Source organism: Watersipora subatra, chromosome 5 (assembly GCF_963576615.1).
Source record: "Watersipora subatra chromosome 5, tzWatSuba1.1, whole genome shotgun sequence".
Classification (NCBI taxonomy): Eukaryota; Metazoa; Bryozoa; class Gymnolaemata; order Cheilostomatida; family Watersiporidae; genus Watersipora; species Watersipora subatra.
Window position 1 is genome coordinate 48465944 of NC_088712.1, and position 24284 is coordinate 48490227.

Consider the following 24284-nt stretch of genomic DNA (forward strand, 5'->3'; position numbering starts at 1 on the left):
CATCTAGCAACTCGTCTAAACGATAGTAAAATTTGAGGCAGCATTAGTCAAACTGGTTTTAAAAATTAACGGATTTTTTATTTGTTGATTTAATTAAATTTCAACATACACCGATTGGTTCGGTTGGATCAACCGGTATGTTGTTTTGTGGCTTAAAAGCTCCAAATGCAAAGCTTTTTAAAGGTGTTTCCATTTTGGAAATTTTTAAAGGTGAGTTAGAATTCTCAACGCATGATAACATACGGCGTTATCATATGATATGTCCATGAACTTTGAGCTATCCTACATGCCACTTTCAGCCATATGCAAAATACACAGCAATGATTCTATTAATGATGACTCTAATTAAAACCTTTTTAAAATACTCGAGAAGTTGTTGCAAAGCAAGTGTTTGACTATAGTAGCTTAAGACATTAGGATATTTATAAAAATCGCAAACCACAGGTTTTGATGATGCGCCCTAACAAATGCACTTAGTCATCTCTTAGTCATCATAAATAAGTGTTCCCAAACTCCACGACCTCTGCACCCTTTTGTACCTCAGTCACAGCGTAAGTTACTGTAACTAGTGCCCTAGCAGCCAGCAGGAAGGAGAGATCATCAGGTCTGCTGTTGCCCAGAGAATAAGTATGTGCACAATAAGTTTAGTAGATGAACAGTGAATGTTTGGAGCATGTGGTAGCAGGTAGTAGCAGGTGGTAGCAGGTGGGTGATGTAACCTGTTGTCGCAAGTTTGAATCCTGTATGATGCAACCTCTTCTCAACCAATCGTGACTCTTCGCTTGTTATAGCAAAGATTTTTCAGCTATTCACGCACTCCATTGTGTCCATTGTGCTTAGAAAACACGAAACACCATTAAGCTTACTCTATGCCATTATTATACATATTATTATATATACTATTATTTCACATATTATTATTTCACATATCATTACACATATTATTATTTCACATATTATTATACATATTATTATTACACATATTATTATTTCACATATTATTATACATATTATTATTACATATATTATTACACATATTATTATTACACATTTTATCCCATGTATTATTATTATTATACATTATTACATTATTGTTAGTCTCAGATCCTCTTTGGTTAGCACATATCTGCTCAAAAAATAAGTAAATATTTTATTTGATGCTGGCTAATCAAAATTCTAAGCTTTCTTCATGAATGGCAGAATTATTTATACCATAAATATTTGTCATTATTTTGGCAAGAAGGTGCTACATTTATAGTTTCCCCTTTTTACTCAATCAAAACCTGTTGTGATTACAAAGGAGAAGAAAACCCACACTTTAAACAACAAACCAAGAGAAACACTACTTTATTTCTCACATTAGACTAACCTCCAAAGGTTCAACAATTCTGACTTGAGTCAAATGACAAGCGAGAGCTATTAATTGTATCCCATACTATTTCTCTATGGAGTGTACCAAACTGATGCAACCTTGATCTCCTTGCGTAATAGCGTGCTAATGTCACCGCTGGGTCACAGTGATGCTAACTTTGATCTTTATTGTCATGGAAACTGTGTGACAGCTGGCGGATACAGTTACAGGATACTGCAGTTCTCTATGGTTATAATGACAACGAATGCAGGTGCTCATGATATGCATTTTCATTCAAGCATGGTTAAAACCTGATTAGCCTATTGACATCCCTTTAAATTAGACAGATTAGTTTTTATTTTCAGTCTGGTTGTGGGTAGGAAGTCCTGATAGACTTTTACTTACGTAAAATTACAGTCAAAGTGATAGCATTAACTCTCTTATTACCGGATTCACAAACTGGTACTTTATATCTAAAAACTTGTTGTTTTGCCGGCCGCCTAATTTCTCACCATGGCTGATTAGCTTTCCAACTTCTGCTTTTAGCTACTATGTTTTAAATTTCAGTGCAATACTGTAATAAATTTTATAATTGTCACCAAAGTAGATATTAAAGCATATGAACTTTGTTAGAAATCTATTAACATTAATCAAATAAAAACAAATGGTTCTTTTTTATAAAGGTTAAACTAAGCGTGACCAACAAAACGCATATCAAACAAATGCTCCTCTTAAAACCAGCTCAGACCTAGAACTTATCACTTACGTTGTATGAAATTAGAAACACAAGTTTTTGGTTTAAAACATAATTTTTGCCTTGAGTATACCTTTACCAATTTTTAGTGAGAGGCAACAATACAACCTACATCAATCGCTCAGTTTCAGCTATAATTATCTTTATAGAGTCAAAGTTGGAATGTTATATGGTTCTATAAATTAAATTTCTATCTATTTGATCAAATCAATCTCCTTTTGTCTAATAATTATGTTAGATAAAGAGTTGCTGTTTAAGGAAAGCATTTGTTATGCTTTTTTCTGGATACCAAATTTGGTCATGCAGCAACTCAACTCAGCTGCCTTTAAGTAGTTTGTAATAAACCTTCAATCAATTTTACTTGCATTTGAGGTACTAGCAAAAAATAATAAGTACTTTTTTGTTGAGGTCATTTCTATAAAATACTTGGATGATAAAATATTATTATCCACCGGGATCAGTTGGAGTACTATTTGGCTTCCAAGATGATAAATTAATGAATTATAAAACTTATAAATACTTTAGCAAAGTGAGAGGCTAAGTTCAAGTAGTTTACATCAGCAAATCATCTGCTACTCTGCACTACAATACAATATATTATATATATTATATATTATATGATATATATTATACAATACTTTATATAGCTAAAAGAACCAAATTTTTTATGGTCATGTAGCAAACGGCTCGGCAGAACTTCTGGCAGAAAGAGGATTACAGTGTGTAACAGCAATAAGGTCATTCAAAACAGAATCCACTGCATAAACAATGTTTTTTATAGAACTAAAATATTGGTTTGAGAAATCAAAATTTGGCAGCTAACAATAAATGTAGAATGTATCTTAAACAGGTTCCGCAATACCAAAAATAGTATTTCTCTATTTTCTTTTCTGTTTTAATCAAAACTAGTTATAATCTAGTTTTTTATTATTATTCTATTTAATCTTGCTAAGTTAGTTTTGCAAACTTTATAATCTTTATCCCAATGAGCACCATATATAATTATAAAAGTAATAATTTTACAATAAGATTTATATACCTGCAGTAGTTAGTTCTAAATTTTTTTACACAAAAACATTATTATTCATATTATTATTACATTATAATAAAACTTATTATTCATAATATTTCTGTTTACAAGTAAATAAAAATATGACTGTGACCAATTATTACATAACATCTTATCTCAGAAAGTTGATAAATTTAAAACAAAATAAATAGTGCTTAAGGAGGTTGGTTTACATCACTCAAGGAGCCAATTATGATCTCTCTAGCAAACTTACATCACTCAAGGAGCCAATTATTATCGCTCTAGCAAACTTACACCACTCAAGGAGCCAATTATGATCTCTCTAGCAAACTCGTTAAACTGAAGAGTTTAGTTCAATACACACGCAGCACTAACTGTGCGTAATGGTTCACCGATGTTCACCTTTAGATAATTGCTTGTGAACTAGTTGTAATGAATTGCCAATTTCAAACTGCAAACTTTGGATATAGCGAAAGTGACTGGTACAAGACTAGGATGCCTAAGGTGTTCTCAAGTGTTTGTCATAAGGAAGATAAGAATTTGATGCGATCCTGGTTATCCTATGATTGACCGCATTTTGCTAGAAAGTATAAAAGATCGGTTGAATTGACAGCTCATAGCAGGTGTGTGGTAGACCGCTAGTTTTTAGCAATGCAGTAGATGCTCTTTAATGACAACTACAACCAGCACAAGCAGGCCTTTCTTAGAAACTCAGACAAATGCTTGAAAATTATCTAAACCTCCGGTAGAGAAATTAAGGTTTTTCCAAATAAAAATATCAAAAAAATCATCGTACTACCGAAAGCCTAAAAATACTTCACTAACTATTTTTTGCATGAAGGTTTGGAGATAAGAATCATCAATTTTAAAATAATATTAATAATAACACTTTTGCCTTTCATGAGCCAACATTGGCCAATTCCTTGCTAATTACATGTCCTCTGACACAGTTTGTTTCAAAACAGCAAGTTATATATTTGGTTATAGCTGAATTAGATATGTACATGTGTACATTTACATGTACTCTGCCGGTGTGACGCCTTAGTACAAGGCTAAAAGGAGTGCACCCTTTACCTCACGCCTTGGTATAAACCATTGATGTTACTAAACAACAATTGGTAACGGCATGTGGTACAAATATGATATAGTAAACTTTGTAACATTGGTGCTTAATAATAGCAGTGTTCAGGCCAAGAAGCATCTAGAATGTTCAGTTCTTGAGATAATGATAGTTAATAGTTCTGAATTGCGCATGATGATAGTTTAATCAGCCGTAAGTGCCAGGAGTGTGACAACGTATAAGTGTGTATCAACGAGTGTCAGAAGAGTCAGATAGTGCAATGAGTGCCAGCCTGTGTCCAAAGTGTCAGGAAATTTGTGGTGTTAGTGCATGTCAAAAGTGTCAGCAAACATCAAGAGAGCCACAGTGCCAGCAAGTGTCAGAGAGTGTCAGAAAGGCCAGTGCATGTCAAAAATGTCAGTAAGCGTCAAGAGAGTCAGAGTGCCAGAAAGTGTCAGGAGGGTCAGCATATGAGTTGACTCAGCTAAAAGAGTCTATGCGAATGCATTCCATCAAATGAGCAGAAATGATATTGATTCAAGCCATAGGGAAGTCACATTCTGTTAATCTCTCTATTACAGTAGAGAACAAGTTATTGGCTAAACTGAACCACATTATTCTTCTACTGTCAGTGATCACGCAATCATATTTTGGAAAGAACATCTGTTACAAATGGTACTTACATTAATAAAAGTGGGCAACCAAGTAACAGAAATGGTGACTTAAAAAAAGGCACTGTTTAGAGTTCATCATCTGAAACATGAGAAGATAATCACACAACTGTAGTAAAACTGAGCCTTTCTGGTTACCTTCTGATAACACCAGTCACATCATCTTGTGAACATTTGTTTCACCAACTCATAAACATCCAGCCTGACAACTCACAACAGCCTTGTGAATATCAATTACACTCCTTTGTGAACATCAATCTCACCATCTCATGAGCACATCATTATTTAGCCTTGATGGATGCAATTGAAAATTTATTAGGCTCATGATGAATATTTCCAACCCGCAGTCAATGCCCATCCCTATGGCAATAATTGTTCGAGGCACAATACGCTACTGCGCGCTGCCTGATTTTGGTTTGTTGACCGAACAAACTAGGGCATCGGCAGCACTTATGGTCACATATTTTTCAGTGATTGGTTATTTATTGGCTCTCGGCAGCAGCTGCAACAGCAATCAATGCTGTTATTATCAGCACAGAGCAGCGCAAGAGAGACCTAAGAAAACACTTTAAAATAGCTATTCACTGAGGATTAGATATACTACGTAGTTTGAATTCATATCTATTTCAAAAATGTCTATAATTTGTTTAAAATAATTTTTTATTATTATATATCAAAAAAATATCTTGTCTAATTGTAAATGGCAAACATAAAACTTACCATTTATTAAATTCTCATCTCCATTAACGAGGACACTGAAACCATTTTTATCGCCACAAAGTACCAAAATGTTCAAGGTTTTTATGATGATTCGGTCAGATTGATGTAGATTTTTAACTTTTTTAGTACTATAAATTTGATTGCAGATGACATTTGGTGCAGGTTATGTTGAAAGGTTGGTGCAGTGAAAATAAGTAAGTGATATGCATGGCGACCACTCGCTGTCAAGTGCCACACTCGATATACTGCCATTTTTGTTGGCTGATCAAGTTTTTAGTGACACTCTTGGGTCAGTGCTCTTTATTATGTTTCTTTAAGGAACAATACGTGACCTGTTGAAAAGGCTTCTCGATCAGCTGCCGCAACTGACACCATCTACATTACAGTCCTTCAAGTTTAATTCACAAATGATGGTTATAATTTCCTACCTACTTCCACACTAACTCAACTTACATATCCACTAACTGCCCTATGAACTACTTCCATACGTTTCTCGATACAATATAGATCTTAGGCTATTTGTTTGCTAAGCCATCCAACGGAACAGTATCAGCATTCAGCAAGAAAAGAGGAAAGCTAAATACTTGTAGCCCCAGGTCATTTACCAAGAGTTTAGGGTTGATTGTAATGCCATCCGATAATTGCATGTCCAAAACAAAGGCCGCATTGATAAAGGGTAATGATTTCATCTTAAGTTAAGTGGGATATCTTACGAACTCCCATGGGTGGTAGAAAAATACCCTATTGATTGCTCTGTGCGCTATGAAGTCAACTCACTTGTATGAAGGTCTCGAGATGAACAGCGTTATTGTGCTGGGGCACTTGTTATCTCCTGCCAGACATCTGCTCTCCATTTACACCTGATGACAATTCGCTGCTGCGTAACCCGCACTGATGCAATGTTGTTCTACATTAATTGATAAGACACCGTGATCATATTTAGGCATGCTGCCCACATGTCGTGGTTACACTGACTTTTGGTATTGCGTGCAAAAATCTAGCACAAGTTTCCGGTACTTTTCAACGTATGCGAAGAATTTTCATAACTCAATTATATTTTGTTGTGTTATGTTATTGTATTATGATGCATATCTTTTAAAACATGACCTTGATTCTTTAAATGTTTCTCACTAAACCACTATATCTAGATATAATAAAATGGCTACCACAACCACCTGCTATCATCTGTCAAAGTGAATATTGTATCCGCCTTTTTCTGATCTCTTACTAAAATGACAGCGTAGGCGTTTAACTGTGTTGAGCTTAAAATAGACAAAGAGGATTCAAAAGCTTTTCCACTTTCAAATATTATTAAAGATTAGGTCAGAATAATGACAGATTGTTGTTCTGTTATATATTCGAGTAGCTAGCACACGCATCATAAGGGTGGCATCATACTACACCCTCACCACTTGATGATCTCATGCTATACCAAATATACAGGATGTTAGAAATCCGTGGGTTTGTCCGGTTGAAGTACATTCATGTCATAAAAAGTTCATTCTTGTATTGTAGCACAACATATAACAACCAGACACTGACTATAGCTAAGTTATCAGAAATAACCTCTACTTCCTAACATGTGACTTTTGGGTCTGCTAAACAGTAGTTTCAAGTTCCACAGGCTATATTATTTGCTATGACAAGTATATCTATGAATCATTTCGACTGTTTTTAGATTGTAAAGAGCGGATGAGTTTGAGAAGCAGAATGTGACAAAAGAGTTTCTACAAGCGCATTCTATTACCGGCTGATCTCAATTTGTTTCCCTAATCAAGTTCAGACATGAACAGTACTACAGCCCTACAGCTAGTCACGGTTATGGCCGCTGCTATACACATGGGTTAGTCTGCCTTCTCTTACTACGCAAATCCAGCAGTTGAGGCGTGTTAGTAAGTTTTTATTTCAGCGTATCTGTTGAGTTGTCTTCTCTTCGTGAATGACTATGCTCAAAAATACTTGAATAAATACGCTTGAAACATTATATGTTACTTTAAGAAGACTATTTAAACAAAATAAACTGTCTAAACAAGAAAGACATGCTTCTAAAATTTTTGAATTACGTCTTCCGTGGTGTCACGCTTTGTTTGAAATAGGAACACAAGAGTTTTATCAAAGATTTTCTGTGATAAAGAGACAGCATTTAATGTGAACTTTCACCTCCAAAACATTAAATAAGAGAGTTAAACATTATACAACATTTGTTTAACTAACTTTTGACAGAAAGCTTGAAAGCTGTGAAAAATATACATTTTTGCAATAAACATACTTGTAGGTTATGTAGGTAATAAACATATGTGTAGGGTGTGTAGGTAATAAACATACATGTAGGTTATGTAGGTAATAAACATTCATGTAGGTTATGACATAATAAGTAGTTTGGCCAACAGATCACTCACACTTTGGCATTTAGAAAACAGGTTTTATGTTATTTTGAGCTGAAATATTGAAGTGCAATCTAAAACAATTAAATTTACTTATTTTGATAATGACATCCTCCAGCTTGTGTTAACCTGTTCTTAGCTAGAAGTATTGCTAAAATTTAGGCAAAGATTTAGTAATCCACTTTACCAAAATTTGATAAAATGGATTACTAAAATCTTTTTTAGATAAATATTTTGAGGTAAAATTTGATAAGCTGCTTTACCAAAACCAGAAAAATGATAAAATCATAAAAAACAGTGATGTCAAATTTTTTACATTCTGTCTTTTTTATAAAATAATTTGTTGAGACGGATAACCAATTTATAGTGTATAAAATGTTTCAAATTAAGTAGGTGCTTATAAAACAGCTGACCTCTGTGTATATGGGCAATTCTATAAAAACAATATGTTAAGGTAGAAGTTCTGGCCTAAGCACCCTCATACGATGCCTGAGTTAACCATCTCTAACCATGATAAGAAAGACACTCAGAGCTCAATTTTTAGGTGTCAAATTCACCTGAACCATTGGTAACAAGGTAAATTACCAGCCCATTTTACTTCAGGCTTGCCATCATCCGTTCATGGTGTCAGTTGGTGAAAACTGGTGGTTGCAGGCAATGGGTTATGGGTTTGAGCTCTTCCAAGTGAAGGGTTTTAGGTTAGAGCTCTTTCAGGCAAAAGGTTAAGAGTTAGAGTTCTTCCAGGCAAAGGGTTGAATTATAGCCCTGTCAGGCATAGAATTAGGGTCAACCTTCAGGTGCCAAACATCTCTCCAAAAGAAGTAAGAAAGCGTTCAACTACAGTTGACATCAGGAACACCCTCAATTATTGTCACCAAATTTTAAGATAAACAACAAAATCTACCCACTCTGAAAACTAGCCAGCTCAAAGTAGCCATTATTTCATAATGATTAGCCACTGGACATCAGGCTTTGGGCTCTAGAATAAGTAGGAAAAGTTAAAAGTATATCTCCATGGTTACTTCTGCTTTATCTAAATAATCAGCTAATTTGTGCTTTACACGTATGACCTCTTCCTCCATTGGCATATCCATATAAAGTAAAACTGAATGCTGGAACCAAGCGAATATCTTGATGAGATCTTTGAGCGATTATCTCTCAATCTTTGGTCAAAAAGAATCATTAGCTTCTAAGCTGAGTTGTTGCGTCTATTTTTGGCAAACTTTGAGAAAAATGCATAGAGTTATGAAAATATGTTTGTACGATATTTATCTGCAATTTCACAAAAAGCAAAAGCGTTTGTAACATCCTGAATGTTTGCAGCTATAGTTTAGTGGTTGAAAATCAAACCCTAAATTTACAAAAACCAAGGGCAATTACCAGTTTCATCATTAGAAACAATACATGAACTAGAGATTTTATTGAAACTCAGATATGTAAACAATTTGATTTGGCATAAATATATCACTCTTTGTCGGTGACAGTAATGTACAGCAGCCAACAGCCATTTTACAATGAAAAGATTCTAGTATGCTTTGCTCACTTATTCGTGTCATTGCAATTATAGTCAAATGTATTTGATTCAAGGCTCAATGACAATACCTTGTTTCCTGTTTCGCATATCAGTAAAACCTTACTAGTAGTAGCAGGTTGCAGTTGCATCAACTACTCAATGAGTCACCCCTTTCTTTTTGTTTGCCCATTATCCCAAATAAGTACCAATTGACCTCTACATGATACACATCTTCTTTGCCCACTCGATTCGCTGACAGCCAAAACTGGCCTGAAGCATTTGTTTATTTCTAGATGCGTTCTTAGAAGAGCTCAAGCGGTGAGCGGCCATTATTGGACTGGCCAGAGATGGGAGACGCCGATGAAAATGGTGTAACATTGTTTAGCGGTTGAAGTATTTGTCATGGGGTGCTTAGTTCAAACATGAGTATTATTGGCCATGTTCTATGCATTGAATTATAAATCTAGTTTTTTCGTTATGATCTGCACCGAAAGACAAACAAACGGAACACAAAAGGCATAATTGGCAAGCTTTTGTGTTCTTGAGTAAATACTTGCTCAGCTATTTATCCATTCATGCGCATAGCCAAGGCCTTTATAGCCGCTGGCCTTCCCTTAACTACAACCATTTGTAATTGTATCTCTCTTCTCAAGTTGAACTCACTAACACAAACGGCTAGAAAGAGTGATGATGAAAACAGTGGCTAATTAACCCTTGTAGTCGTGATTCAGGGTAATAAATTCCTATGACAGCTACAATCTATATATTGCCTGTTCATAGAAATATTGTACAACAGTGTGAGTTCGGTCAGAGAATCTGTAATAACAATGGAATTTGAATTTCCGCTGCTTTTATAATGGATACGACAACATCTTAGATTTATTTATAACCATCTTCTTTTTCACTGATGAGATATGACCATGTGGTCACATTTGTGACCATATCTCTAAACAGTACAATTAAAGCTTCATAAAAAGAGTGGCACGAATTTAAGGTATAAGTCTGCTTGTTATTGTTTGTTTATTGTTTGTGAAATGACATTTTACAGTTGCAAGCCGCTCCAAACATGAAGAAGTATTTTTGGATGAAGATGCATTCCTATATCGAAATATCCACAGCACAACAAAGGTTCTTAAATCATCTATGAAAGTTGATTGCACAAAGGATGAACTAGATGTTTCTTTTCGGTAAGCTGTGTTTTCTTGAAAAACAGGAGAAGATAAATCTTGTTTTATTTTAGAAATTGTAAATAAGTTTGCAATAGATTTTTAATTAGTATTTTAATATTAAAGCATTTAGTATTCGTTTTGATACTCTTTATGATGCAAATATTTGTTTTATAAACAGCAATCTTTGCTGTTTTGATGTGGAGAAAGTGCAACATATAACCTGTGTCAATGCTAACAGATCTGAGTTCTTTTGCGCTATCCACAAACAAAGTTCACAAATTTTTCTGCAAAGTTCTATTTAGATGTTTCCAGCATTCTCTAAAAGTTTTTTAACAATAATAAAGCACTAGCAAAACTATTTACAGTTTGATGGATAATCTTTTAATTGATTCAATTTGTCATTTTAGCAAGATTCCAAAGGTGATTGAATTGGGAGTTGTCAACCCAACACAGCTGAGCCTGGCTTCGTCCGAGTGCAAAGCCCAAGTCAATCAATCACACTTCAATTTGCACACAAAGCTTGAAGACTGCGACACCAAGATTATATACAGTAGTAACTATAGTGAGTAACATACTCGATAGGATGTCTTCAAAGGTGTTTGTGCGCAGTTCCAGCATCTGTTGAGCTTGCTGAATTCTATCCAAATATGCTACCATATTTAGAAGTCTATTGTATAGTCTACAATTAAGTTTCATATAAAGATGTTACTATATGGGGTTATTTTCATTAAATTATCACTCTTAACCTAGTTCTTGAAACCTGATACTCTTAGTAGCTCTACCAAAAATTAGGAGTTGTCTGACCTTAGATTTAGAAGTAATCCCAGTTAAAAAAGGTTTCCGTTGTTATTAACATCATTCAAGAAACTTCCTTGTAACCATTATCATTTAATAATAATCATTATTATTTCGCCAGAGTTGTTATTCTTATCATCACTATAGTAAACATTATAATTCTTATTATTGATCCATTTCCTAGCTGTTGCTAGATATAACACTGCTATCCATTCAGAACTATTGAGCCTAGATAGACAGCACCTTTTGTAAGTTGTTTAGCAAGTCCAATAGAGCAGTTTATTGAATGTTGTCTAGCTTCCTCTATCGAATACCATTATTATTTTAGCTTTTGTTCATACCGTATATATATTCGATTAGTTGATATGATGATCATCAGCTGTTGCATCTTATTAATATATCAGCAGTTCCAGTTTCCTAAATTTGAATATCGCTTAAATTAGACTTTGTCTTAGACTATGGTAGATTGAAATCATTGACTTCTGCCACATAATCTATTTGTAACACACTTCTTAATACTTACAGCTGTTGTCACAATAGAAAACAAGGTAGTCATCACAACGTTAATGACCTCACTACCGGATGATGAAGATGCAGCAGGTAATTAGAAGCATGTTTGACTCATTTAAAATCTAAGAATTTATAATCTTTTAATCTAAATCTAATTTCAAAAGTTTAAATGTAAAAAGGAAATAATAAATTATGTGTTTTAACTATGCTTTGAGTGTAATTGATAAACTTACAAATTAGGAGCGATGACAATCAGTAGCAAGCTGCCAGTTTGTTGAAGTTACTTGACCTCTGACCTGGCTGCCCTTATGCAGCTGTGACTCTTATCTGATCAGGTCAAAGTTCCTTGAAGACAACATTTGTAAATTCACAAAGATAATTCCTAAACTGAATATTTCTTCTAAATATTACTTACTGATCATCAAAACACACGAGTGATTTTTTCCTGTAGTAAGTACAGTATTATTATATTTAAACAAAAAATATATCGCTATGGTAATAATGTCCGCTGGTCTGACCTTGAAAAGACTAATTGTCTGCATTGCAACTAGATACCATCATGTTGGTCTTGCTGTCGCTGCCAGCTGTGTCATATTTTGAACATATCAGTTGCTCTTCTTGCATCGATGCCAACATCATTTTGTGTGGCCTTGTAATATCAGCCTTTAAAGTATAACTAAAAATCATTTGAACTATTTTCCTTGCCTATTTTATTTACACTTATATATCTGACTTGTTCTATTCATTCCTAATTAATTAGTTTATGCTCGAAGCTAAGTTTTTCGTGTAAAAGACTTTTCTCACTCTAAAAAAATATAAAACTTAAATATTATTAAATAACCTTTTCTGTTTTGACACTGGTGTGTTGCTTTCTCAAAAATATTTACTCGCTGCATTTATTGAATGTTTTTACGTCTGTTTGTCTATATAATTATATAAATCTCAAAGTCTGTCATTCGGTGTGTCCCACTATATCTATTAAAACTTAAAAAGAAATAACCACTTCGTGCTGGATTTGATCTCGGAACCTCCTGATTCATCGGGCAATAACCTAACCAATTCAGCTACGCGAGATGCAATGATTCCAGTGGGCAGTATGAGTCGCTATGTTGGTTAAAATACGGATAGCACTCTGTGTTAGACAACATCACTAAAGCTTGCTCTCACTGCTCATATGAGTAAGTTTAGCGATACAAATAGTAGCTTACTCAAATTAGTTATTTGCAACGTGCCAGGCTAATGGCAAGTAGCAGGCAACTGCATTACCTACCACTGTTTATAAGCTGTTTTTTAATACTCGTGCGATGCCGGACATTCAACTAGTTTTAAATACAACTCATTTGTGCGCCATCAATGGTCTTTTTATGATTCTATTTAACGATATTTTGAACACACTAAATCGTTCAAATGCTTGTTATCTATAGCTTTTTTATATGCCCTAAAGCTATTTTAGGAATTTAATAGGCAGTTAAAACCCAAAAACAAAATTTATTTAATCGCTGACTCATTCACACGGTGGCCATCTTCAGGACATCTTATGATTTTAGCATATTACAAATAAACGTCCGCTTTTTCAACTGGTTATCGAAATGAGACCATCTGATTGGCATTTCAACTGCCATTCTGGTATGAGTCAAAATTGCTATTATTATTATTATTATTATTATGTTTTGAATTGTGTTAATATAAAGCCTTAAATTTTGCAGAAAGAAATGTTCCTGTAGAAATTCCCATCACGTGTTCCTTTGGCAGTGGCAGGAAACCACCTGGTTCGGTAAGTTTTTATCTTTCTTCCTTTTACATGTACAGGTATAATATACATGTAGCAACAATATGACTACTGCAAGAAATCTTGTTAGTAGTTATCTTCTCTTGACAACAATCAACCAATCAATTACAGCTCAAAAAATAATTTTGAATATAAGCTACATAAACAACAATTTGTATACTACTATTTAGATGTTATTAATTACTTGGGTAAATTGTTAATTTTCTGTATCCCCTTCGTGATACCAACATACAACATCCACCATTGTATGTTTTAGTTTATGAACTTTCTGTTTGTACAACCTTCAATTCACTATCCTGACTTCACAATACTATTAGGTTACCAATTTTTAAGACACTTTTGTTCAACTCACTCAATAAACTCACTTCACCTCCGAAAAGTACGGTACCAATGCCAATAAAAGTTATACATACATCCATGGCTACATGATTGTAACACCAGTTGTTATATAATATCCACTTGACATGGTGTGAACAGTATATAAAAAATACCTAATTTTATAGATTTGAATAAAAATACAAAGCTACTTATGTATGAAGAGGTTAAATAGAATTATAAAGATTTTTACGTAACGTAGCTTTGCCACAATTTTACCGAAATCTACTTTTAGCCAATGCTCTTTAATATTATATAATCTTACTAATTGAATTCCTGGCCTTGCATAGGTAATAAAGTAATTACCCAATAAGTTTCAGTAACTTACCTGGTAAGCTAGTAACTTAAGCTAGTAAAAATCTTACTATAGCAAGAGCCACATCAGAAGCCATCTTTATAAACGTTATGTCTCGTGTAAGGATCAAGCTTGCTAATTAATGACCGATAGTATTTTCCAAAGTTCTTTAAGTGTGCCTATCTTAACCAATGGAACAAATATCTGCACTATTATTAATCCCTATGGCCCGCTGGTCACATATTCAAATGGGTTGGTTAGCCTGTCTACATCTGAAGACCTGGAGGTTCCGAGGTCAAATTGTCTGTGAAGTGGACTTTTTGTTTCTAAAACTTCATTGTTATAACTGAACAGACAGACAAACACTGAGATTTACAAATACATATAAACAGTGACAGTCGGAGTTGCCCACTCTTTATTCATGTTTTTCTATGATTACAACAAGTAAGAAGCATAACTTGACATCTACGCATGAATGTTTAGGAAGACGATTCTCATGAATTGACGATAGAAAGAGCTGCTATCAACTTGTACAATACGGATTCTTATGTCATAGAAGTGGACACAGAAAGGGGTATTCCCAGAGGCACAAGTTTATATGCAAAGGTAAAGGGAAGACCATAATTATCACTGGAAATAAAAAGCTTGAAAACTTGAAAATTTTAAAAACTTCAAACTGAAGTTTTGAGATTGTTTGATGTTTTTTATAGCAAATAAATAGGTAACAAAACGCTTGAACATCAGTTTTAGCCTGTTGACCACAATGATATAAATATCAGATTTAATAAGTTCAAGAATTGAATTGTAGGTGACAGCGTGGAGCGCTGACAATAAGGAACAAAACTTTGTACTTCATTCTTGCTACTGGAGCTGTAGGAGGGAAGTCCACTACTTAATAAAAAATGGGTAAGTCCTTCCACTCTTGTTTCCATTCTTGTCTTTCCTTCAGCAACATAATTCCAATTGATCTGAAACAAGAGAAAGCATTAAGGTCATCATTTGCTATAGCTTTGAAAGTGCTTATGTAATTGATAGGTTGCAGCTTTACACTTATGACCTAATCGGAGTTATACCATCAAACCTTACATACAAAGTTAATTGATTCCGAGATTGCTTCATATCTTAAAACCTATCATATGTTAGATCAGGCATTCTTATAAGAATGCCCCACGAGTCGTTTAATTTGTTTCATTGCCTGAAGACCTTTAAAAAAGTAATGACAAAAGAAATGGCATGAAAGTAATGATATAGAGCATTGAAACAAATTCACTAGATAAAACTATGTAAAACAACTTATTAAAAACTAAATTTATGTAAACAACTATCTGAATAAAAAAAATGAAATAAAACAGATGAAAATGAAATAAAACAAAAAGAATATAACATGAGTATATATTATTAATCAATATTAAAGACATGCGCATAGAACCATAGAATTGATGACGTATAGGATCATGAGTGGAGGCGGTCATAGCGCTACCCGTTGTGACTTACTCAAAACTTAGACTAGATATTTTTTCCTATTACCTACAGGTGTTCAGTCGACAAAGATGTACAGTTTAAAGAGGACAGCACTGAAGCCCCCAGAAAGTTTCTACTGCGAGCCAGAATGTGCGGCAGCAGACCTACGCAGTTGTACTGCACTCTCGCTGCCTGTTCTCCTACGCAAAGCGCTGAGGTATGATGAAGATAAATGTTAAAACTCACTGCTACAAAACAACTCAATCGCTTTTTAGAAAAGTGTTCAATGAGAGAAAATGTATAAAAGGCCTAAGATGCAGTATTATACCAATAGGAAACTGGCTTTAACCAACTATTATTAGATATATTTATCCTACTTTTACGTCACTAATCTCTTAAAGGTTGATGGCTATTTTTTATTAAACCAGCTTGTCTTTGAATAAAAAAGCTTACCAGTTTTTTCTTGGTTTCCTCCCATTTTCAAACAAACATGAGCTTGAGTGCTAAGATTACAAAAACAATTAAGAACACAACTCCCGAAGTCAGATAAGGTGCCAATGGTTAGCTCTTTATATAGAGTTATCTGCTCTCTGGAATTCAATCAATAGAAGTAATATTCAATTAGATGGATCCTCCATGATCAACATATTTTCTGTCTACACGTGTGTAGCTGTTATCTGTTAACACACACTATAGACTAAACCAAGAGATATTCATGCAGTGGCCAAATACCCAAATGTGTGTGAGAAATCACTCAAAGATCGAAAATGATGTCTGTGTAGCTTACTGCTATGCAGAGGCTGTGTATGTTTTTAATAGCATTGTTGCGCAATCAATGGTTGTGTCATCTTGCTTGGACATGTCTGAGTCCAATGGCAAGTGCACCTTGACGATAGAAGAACTTGCCTAGTTGCAGGCGAATTATTTAAGGTTGGATGTGATTCTTTTTTGTAAATAGAATTTCAGCCTGTTGTTTGCAAGTCAGGTATTTAAACCAGTAGTCCGCTGTTAGGCTATCGCCTCATGTAACTCAATTGTTTATTTTTAGTGCGAGACACAGGAAGAATATTGTAACAAAGAAGTCAAAACAGATACGCAAAGAATGATTGATGCGTCTCTCCCAGACTTACTAACAGTTGTTAAAAGACCATCTCGGGTTCCACAAACACAGGTTGGTTGCGCTGGATAGAAGTTTAATAAATCAGACATGAGCTATTGCTGTGGGTTGAAACTACTGGGAACTAGGTACAACAGGGGTTGAATGCCGGTGGATGGCACTTGACCTTAAAACAGATAGGTACTAGTCGGGGTGAAACCTGAGCATAGCCCCTGAGAAACCCACAAGGAGTTGTGGTGAACCAGGCAAATTTTACCATATTATGGTAATATAATTTCACCATATGATCGTCAAAAAAAACTCATCCCCATCTTTACAAAACTCGTGTTTTGATTCTGTTAAACAGTACTGGTTGCAGTTCAGGAACAGCTCAGTGGCCAAAGCTTAACCCGTAAGGCTTACCTTGACATTGGCGTTTAGTTGACCACTAAGAGAACAAATGTATGTCAATGTTATGTACTATAAAAAATATCACAAATACAGTAGACACCCCTACAACGTAGATAATCCATTATAGGAGTGTTTACTGTATTTACCAACTTGTTTTCTTTGTAGCCACAGGTGCATGAGTTTTTATTATTTTTAGGAGAAAAATCATGTAAGAACTCCTTTGCTGACCACAGTCCGAACTTCTTCACATATTACAAGTGAAGCTACTTCCAATCGGCCCAAGAACTGCACTCCTGTTGAGCCCGAGTTCAATTGTATATGCAACGTGCCGAGTGACAAAACTGGGGCGACGATGGTCTCGCTCGAATGGACCATTGTCATAGCTGTCTTTTCGTTTCTTTTTGGAGTTGGGATTACCGCAATGGTACGGTTTTGCCATGCCAAAACTGAGCCTCATAAAACAATGCAATCCGTCTCCATATCTGATGATGGGCTGTCATCGCAAGACAGCGCAGCGCCTACAGAAAAGCTCATGAATGGACACATGGAAACAACGAGCTCTGACGAGTCATCATAGAGAAAATCCTTTTTGATTTAACAGAAGCTTTTATGCTATTACCTCAGATTCAATATTTTTGTTATTCGTTACAAAAAGGGGCATTTATTCACTTCAATATTTTGTCAAGGTCATGATATTGGTAGGATATTTCGTACATACTCAGGGAAACACTTAATTCTTGTAGTCTGTTTATACAATAGTCAGTTTGTAGAATATTAGCTGTATAAATGTAGGTAGTCTACGGGAGTGCCCCTTGTAACTTTCTCAGGGATACACAATGCGAAGTTGTCCCCTCCTCAAACTAGTAAGTAATAACTCCCATGTATCTCTAATGTGTCATGCAACACAGTATCTACTCTATTGTATATTTAGGGACTGATTGTACATTGCCTTCATTTATCTATCTGTATTTTATTGAAGATACATATTAATAATTTTGGTCATTCATCGCCTATGATTCTAGCAATTTTTGAGTATATTTCTTTAGCCTGAGAACCTATCTATATTTTACAGTGTACCTCACAAATATGAGACCAATGGATAATTGATTTTTTTAGGTAAAGTCAAGCTAGAATATATGTTAATTTTTACTCGATAGATACTGTACATAACTGTTATACTCTATGTTCAATGTGATGCTCTACGGGTAGTTGTTTAATACAATATATTAATGTATATTAATCTCTCGAGCAAGTGACACTGGTTGGTATATTTTATAACAATCAAAAACAGATTTTGTTTACAACAAATGATATGTATGAGCAAGCCCATGTGATGAGAATGGCTTTAATAAACCACAACAATGGTGGGAAGCTCCTGGTAAAGTCAATGAAAATGACCGCGCTAAGATCCTCTGGGACTTCTACATCCGGACTGACAAGCATGTCCTAGCAAACCAACCAGATATAGTGGTGGTGGACAAGGAGAACAAGAGAGCTACTATAATAGATATAGCAGTACCCAATGACTACAATATAGCCAGCAAAGAAAAGGTAGAAAAATATCTCCCTCTTGGAGAAGAGATTAAAAAATGCTGGGATGTAAGAACAACTGTAATTCCAGTAGTCATTGGGGCACTGGGCGCAATAACACCGGCGCATAAAATGTGGCTTGCCCAGATACCGACAGCAATCAACTCAGGTGAGTTGCAGAAAGGTGCGCTATTGGGAACAGCTAAGATCTTGAGGCGAGTGCTCAAACTCCCAGGTCTCTGGTAGGAGACCCGAGTTAGAGCAAAAATTACCACCCATATGGGTTAATCGGGGTGAAGAAAAAAAAATATATAATACACTACATTATCTCATAATTGCAATAATTTGTTGTTTGATGCAACTGAAATATTCATATAGCAAGGCCAGGTCAATAAGCAATAGTCTATTTGGATAATCAGTGTTCGTCTGTGGGATGGTTCAAGGTTCCAGCGATGCACCAAAAGTGGGTTGGCTGAAAGTAAATTTTGTACAACCACCATGACAGAATGATGGTTGTTCAAGGAGCAGAATAACATATATACGGTAATCTTTGGGAAACAATGACCGTCTAGCTTAACTATAATCCGGCATGACAACAACCTCTTATCCAAACTGTTTTAAATCACACATCAGCTAGCCTCCTATTCTTCAAACAGAAGCCAACCATTAACTACCTGTGAGGCAGTTGCAGGGTATAAACTACCTGTTGAGGTAAGCTTTTGCTGTTTCCTAATAGTTTCATCAGTTTCATAATAATATGAATTATGAAATTTAAAGTTCTATTGTACAGTATATTACATTACCATAACATAAGATTTTATTACACAATAAAAGTTACAATACTTTTATGTAAACAGATTAAGTCTTCAAATCTATTCGCAGCAATTAATATTTTAATAAGAGTAGCGTTCGTCTATCCAACTATCTGTTTGTCCGACTGTCTATAGCCACACTAAGCGCATTAGGAAAAAACAGCCTCACACAAAAATAGAACTAAGTTATTCCAAACTACAGACCAGCGTACTAACCACTACACCACTCGACCGTGCTGCAACTTTATTAAAGAATTATGTGCATACTGATTACTCATTACAATCTCTCATGGTACACAGGACTGCCAAGTATTGGGAACTAGTATTGAGTTCTTATTATAATAATACCAGTACAATGGCAACACCGTGAGCCGTGAGAGATCATCATTGATAATAAGTATGTCCACAATTATTCTGTAGTGCTGCAAGGTGGCTCAATGGCACAGTTGGTAGTGCGCTTGGCTGCAATTTTGGGTGATTGAGTTTGATTCCCGCTTGGTGTAATCATTTTTTTAACGCTCTTAGCGTGGCTTTGGATGGAGACATGAACGCTCTTATTATAGTAAAGGCTAGCTGAACGCTCGTCAGTGCATGAGAAATAAAAAAGTTTTTGCATAAAAAATTTATTTTTAGTCAACATATACAACATTTACCATTCTAACTTGTAAACGAAGGTATTTGTTTATTTCTGAGTGTCTAACCAAATCATAATTCAAATATTAGAAAGCCCGAGGCAAAGCAAAAACAGAAAGAAAAAAAATTTCTTACTTCTTATGCTGCATATTAGCTCAAGGTTGAAAATTTAGATTTAAACAGCGGCAGGTGATGTAGTAGCAAATGGTTAAGTTTCTTTACTCAATGAATTTGAGTAACTTAAGCTAGTAACTTGAGCTAATATTTTAATATTTACTATAATAAGAGCCGTGTCTGTTCAGAGCCAGCTAAGAGCATTAGGAAAAAATATTGCACCTCACAGGAATTGAACCCACACATGTGGAGCCAGTGCACTACCACCATAGATATAGTAAACATAGATATAGTAGTAAGGTTTACTCTATCTATGACTACCACTTAACCATGCAGCCAACGGAATAACTAGTATATAATTGCACATATAATCATTACATGTCAGGATCTCTCACTGCACCCTGAACAGTAGACGCGCAAGCGTGTGTATTTTAACCAATCGCAATTAACTGGACAAACGAACGATGACAGACAGACAAATACTTGATTTTATATAAATATATAGATGGACTGTGACTTGATATCATCTCATAGTCTTTGTATTGTCTGTTGAGTTTATCAGTTTCTTTACTGCAGCTTTATTTTTGGTCGCAGTTACCACTTTTTTTGTGTAACACTTGAACTCACGCCTTCACTTGATAGACTGAGTAATCATTTTACCAATAGAGTGTTTAATACCTCTGGTATATTTTACTTCAATACCTTGAATCTTTCCATCTCTATGTTAAAAACCCATGCTACGCTATGCGTACTATATATAGAGTGTAAGTTTGCTCTCTGACAGCTGACATACGACTACACATACATGTACTTGCCCTGCAATGTCTATTGTGGTATCGCTATATAATATAATACAATTATATAATATATATAATATAATAAAATTATACAATATATATAATATAATACAATTATATAATATATATAATATAATACAATTATATAATATATATAATATATATAATATAATACAATAACATACACAAAAATCTCTGCTTATTGCTTTAGTTTTTAAATTTTATGATATAATGTAAAATTTGAGTCAATTAAACTCTGCACCAAAAACAATTTCCAATCCAACCCGTCTGAAAAAACACCTGTTTTATAAATGAGAGGAAAGACTGAAGGCGAATAATAAAAACAGAAAAATTAAAACACAAAAATCGTGAAAATAGGTTAATTTAAAAGTCACATAATATGAGTTATGAATGTTATATATGTTACTACTTTTAATTATGTCCACTCTGTCTTTTGCGTTGCTAACACTACATTCTATGTTCCCCTAAAGTGAGGTGACAATAAAAATATCTTTCTATTGACTCTTACTTCATAAAATTAATTTGTTACACACACTTTATATAATGCAATTGTTTTAATGCTATGTGTAATAAACTGCAGTCTTTCATTCCTGGCCCAAGAACTTATAGTAAGTCTACCTGTTTACAAACTTATAGTATGTTTTTAGGCCAGGAATGAGTTAATGAAAATACACCGTCTTGTAGTAAAAGTCATTGATCCAAGGCACAATAGTTTCGTTGTAGATTTTATGTAGAGATTTGTCTGTGCAGTATAATAGTAATAATAATAATAATAATGTAAACAAAGACAAAGTGTACATGAAACTACAGGAAGGTTCTGTCCCTCCCAGCCTAGAGAAGCTAGGTCAGAGACAAGAAACAACACCAGCTTATTCTGTGATAAAACTAATAATGATGTAATAATAAAAACAATATAAACAATGATAATGTGCTAATAAAACTACTCTATTATATTACAGTCATCCTCAGTTATGGCGTTATGGTTGGCAATTATCCCGCTATTAATTATGCTGACAAGCGCTGCCGATATAGAGACCGAGGTAAGACAAGTCAACAACAGCGCGGTTCCAGCTTTGTTTTCACACGCACTGAATGAATCCCTGCTTACTCTACTCAAAGAGGCTGAAAACAACCCAAACAGTGTTGTGAAGGAAGAAGAACACATAACCTATGAACAAGACAAAGACGGCGTTGGGAAAGTCTATGATACTATTGTTAAGGAGATTCTCAAACCAAATGATAACGGAACACAGAAAACAGAATTGCTTGTGGCTCCTAATGGTGCAGAGCAAATAAAAAGATTGCAGATGGCAAGGCGAGGACGTGGGATGAAGGGGGATGACAGAGGGAACAAACGAGGAGGGCGACGAAGGGGGCGAGGTAAAGGGTCAAGGCGAGGCAGACAGAGAGGACGAGGTGAAAGGAGGCGTGACCATGCTGGTGATATGAATATGGCACACCGACAGCAGAGGAGCAAGGGGAGAGATGCCAAAGAAAATATGACTATGATCAGGTATATATGCAGTGAGTGTGCAAGTGTAAAAATTTTTCATTTGCGTATTACTAACATTTATAGCTGTACAACTACTAATGAAAAACAAGACTCGCTAACATGTTAACACACCTGTTGGTAGAAGTAATTTAAAGGACGCATGACAGTTATTTTTGAATCTTAATAACGCCACACTGAAATACTCTAAATTTTACATAAAAATTGAATTGCTTTAAAAGAAGTTTAGTAATTTGAAATTACAGAATTAGTGATTTGCAATTGCGGAAAAAAATATTTTGCAATTATTTCCAATAGGTGACCTTCTGCATGAAGCCAAAGACAATAGAGTTGTCTCTCTTGCAACATGGCCCGTAACCAACAGTGTGCAGCATTATAACAACTAGCGGGGAGTTTTCTGCTCAAGTTTTCCAACAACTTTGGGAGTTTTCTGCTCCTTTACTCTTACTGAGAAGTTTTCGCCTCTATCTGTCTAGACCTGTCTAGACCTGTCTAGACCTGTCTACACCTGTCTATACCTGTCTACACTTGCCTATACATGTCTATACCTGTCTATACTTGTCTATACCTGTCTATACCTGTCAACAAATTTTGAGGTGAATTCGTGAATTCCTTCAAATTAGTCTCTTACGCCCTGCTTGCACAAAATGATCTCTTTAAAAGATTCTTAAATTTATTATTTCTCTTAAGATATTCTAAACACAGCCCGGTTCCATTAAAAGTCAACAAATGAGGACGCCTGGCAACATTTCTGTCTATATTGCTCACAAACTTTTAATGTTCTCTTCTATAGCTTAAAACTATTCAGAATAAGATAAATGATTATAGCTCTGCAATTTAAGTTTTTCTAGGATCTTGAGTTCCTTTGTTTTACTTTTATTGTTAAAACTAGCAGAATGCCACATGCGGATGGGAAATAAAACAATTACCCAATGAATTCGAGTAACTTGCCTCATAAGCTGGTAGTCTACATCCTTACTAAAACAATAGCAGTGTTTTAAGCCAGCTTAATAATCATTACGTTATGCATAACGATCAACTGTGCTAGTTAATAGCCCCAAGCGCTAAAAGAGTGAGTATTTCAACCAATGTAATTAATGTATTCGCAATCAATAATAACCAGGCCAGCTGTTGATAATGGCCAACTGAATAATCATAGTGAAGTGGTTGAGATCGCTTATATTTTCGATCAAGAGGTACCGAGATCAAATCTTCTGCAAAGTTGATTTTTCAAATAATCAACATAAGACAAACTCTGAGATTTATATATATATATAGACTAGCCAAATGCCGAAAACAGCTTATTGGAAAACAGCTTATAAACAGTGGCCGTTAATGTACATTATTTGCCTGCCACTGTCCATTAGCCTGGCACATTGCCAATGGCTAGTTTGAGTAAGCTAGTTAGTAAACTTACTAATAAGAGCCGTGAGAGCAAGCGTTAATGACTTGCGCAGTGTGGTATGCAGATTTTCACCCACAT

At 34.9% G+C, this 24284-nt stretch overlaps 1 protein-coding gene across 1 annotated transcript in view; it reads left to right on the forward strand.

Moving 5' to 3' along the window:
- The window catches only part of LOC137396488 (transforming growth factor beta receptor type 3-like), a 29523-nt gene extending 10966 nt beyond the window's left edge, over positions 1-18557 (forward strand). Inside the window, exons 2-11 of the mRNA XM_068082783.1 lie at positions 7265-7429; positions 10532-10670; positions 11060-11214; positions 11973-12047; positions 13664-13731; positions 14900-15022; positions 15225-15322; positions 15950-16094; positions 16926-17048; positions 17581-18557. Of these exons, the coding sequence (XP_067938884.1) occupies positions 7372-7429; positions 10532-10670; positions 11060-11214; positions 11973-12047; positions 13664-13731; positions 14900-15022; positions 15225-15322; positions 15950-16094; positions 16926-17048; positions 17581-17961 (1365 nt within the window). The 5' untranslated portion in view covers positions 7265-7371 and the 3' untranslated portion in view covers positions 17962-18557. The remainder of the gene's footprint in view (positions 1-7264; positions 7430-10531; positions 10671-11059; positions 11215-11972; positions 12048-13663; positions 13732-14899; positions 15023-15224; positions 15323-15949; positions 16095-16925; positions 17049-17580) is intronic.
- The last annotated feature ends 5727 nt before the right edge of the window (positions 18558-24284 follow it).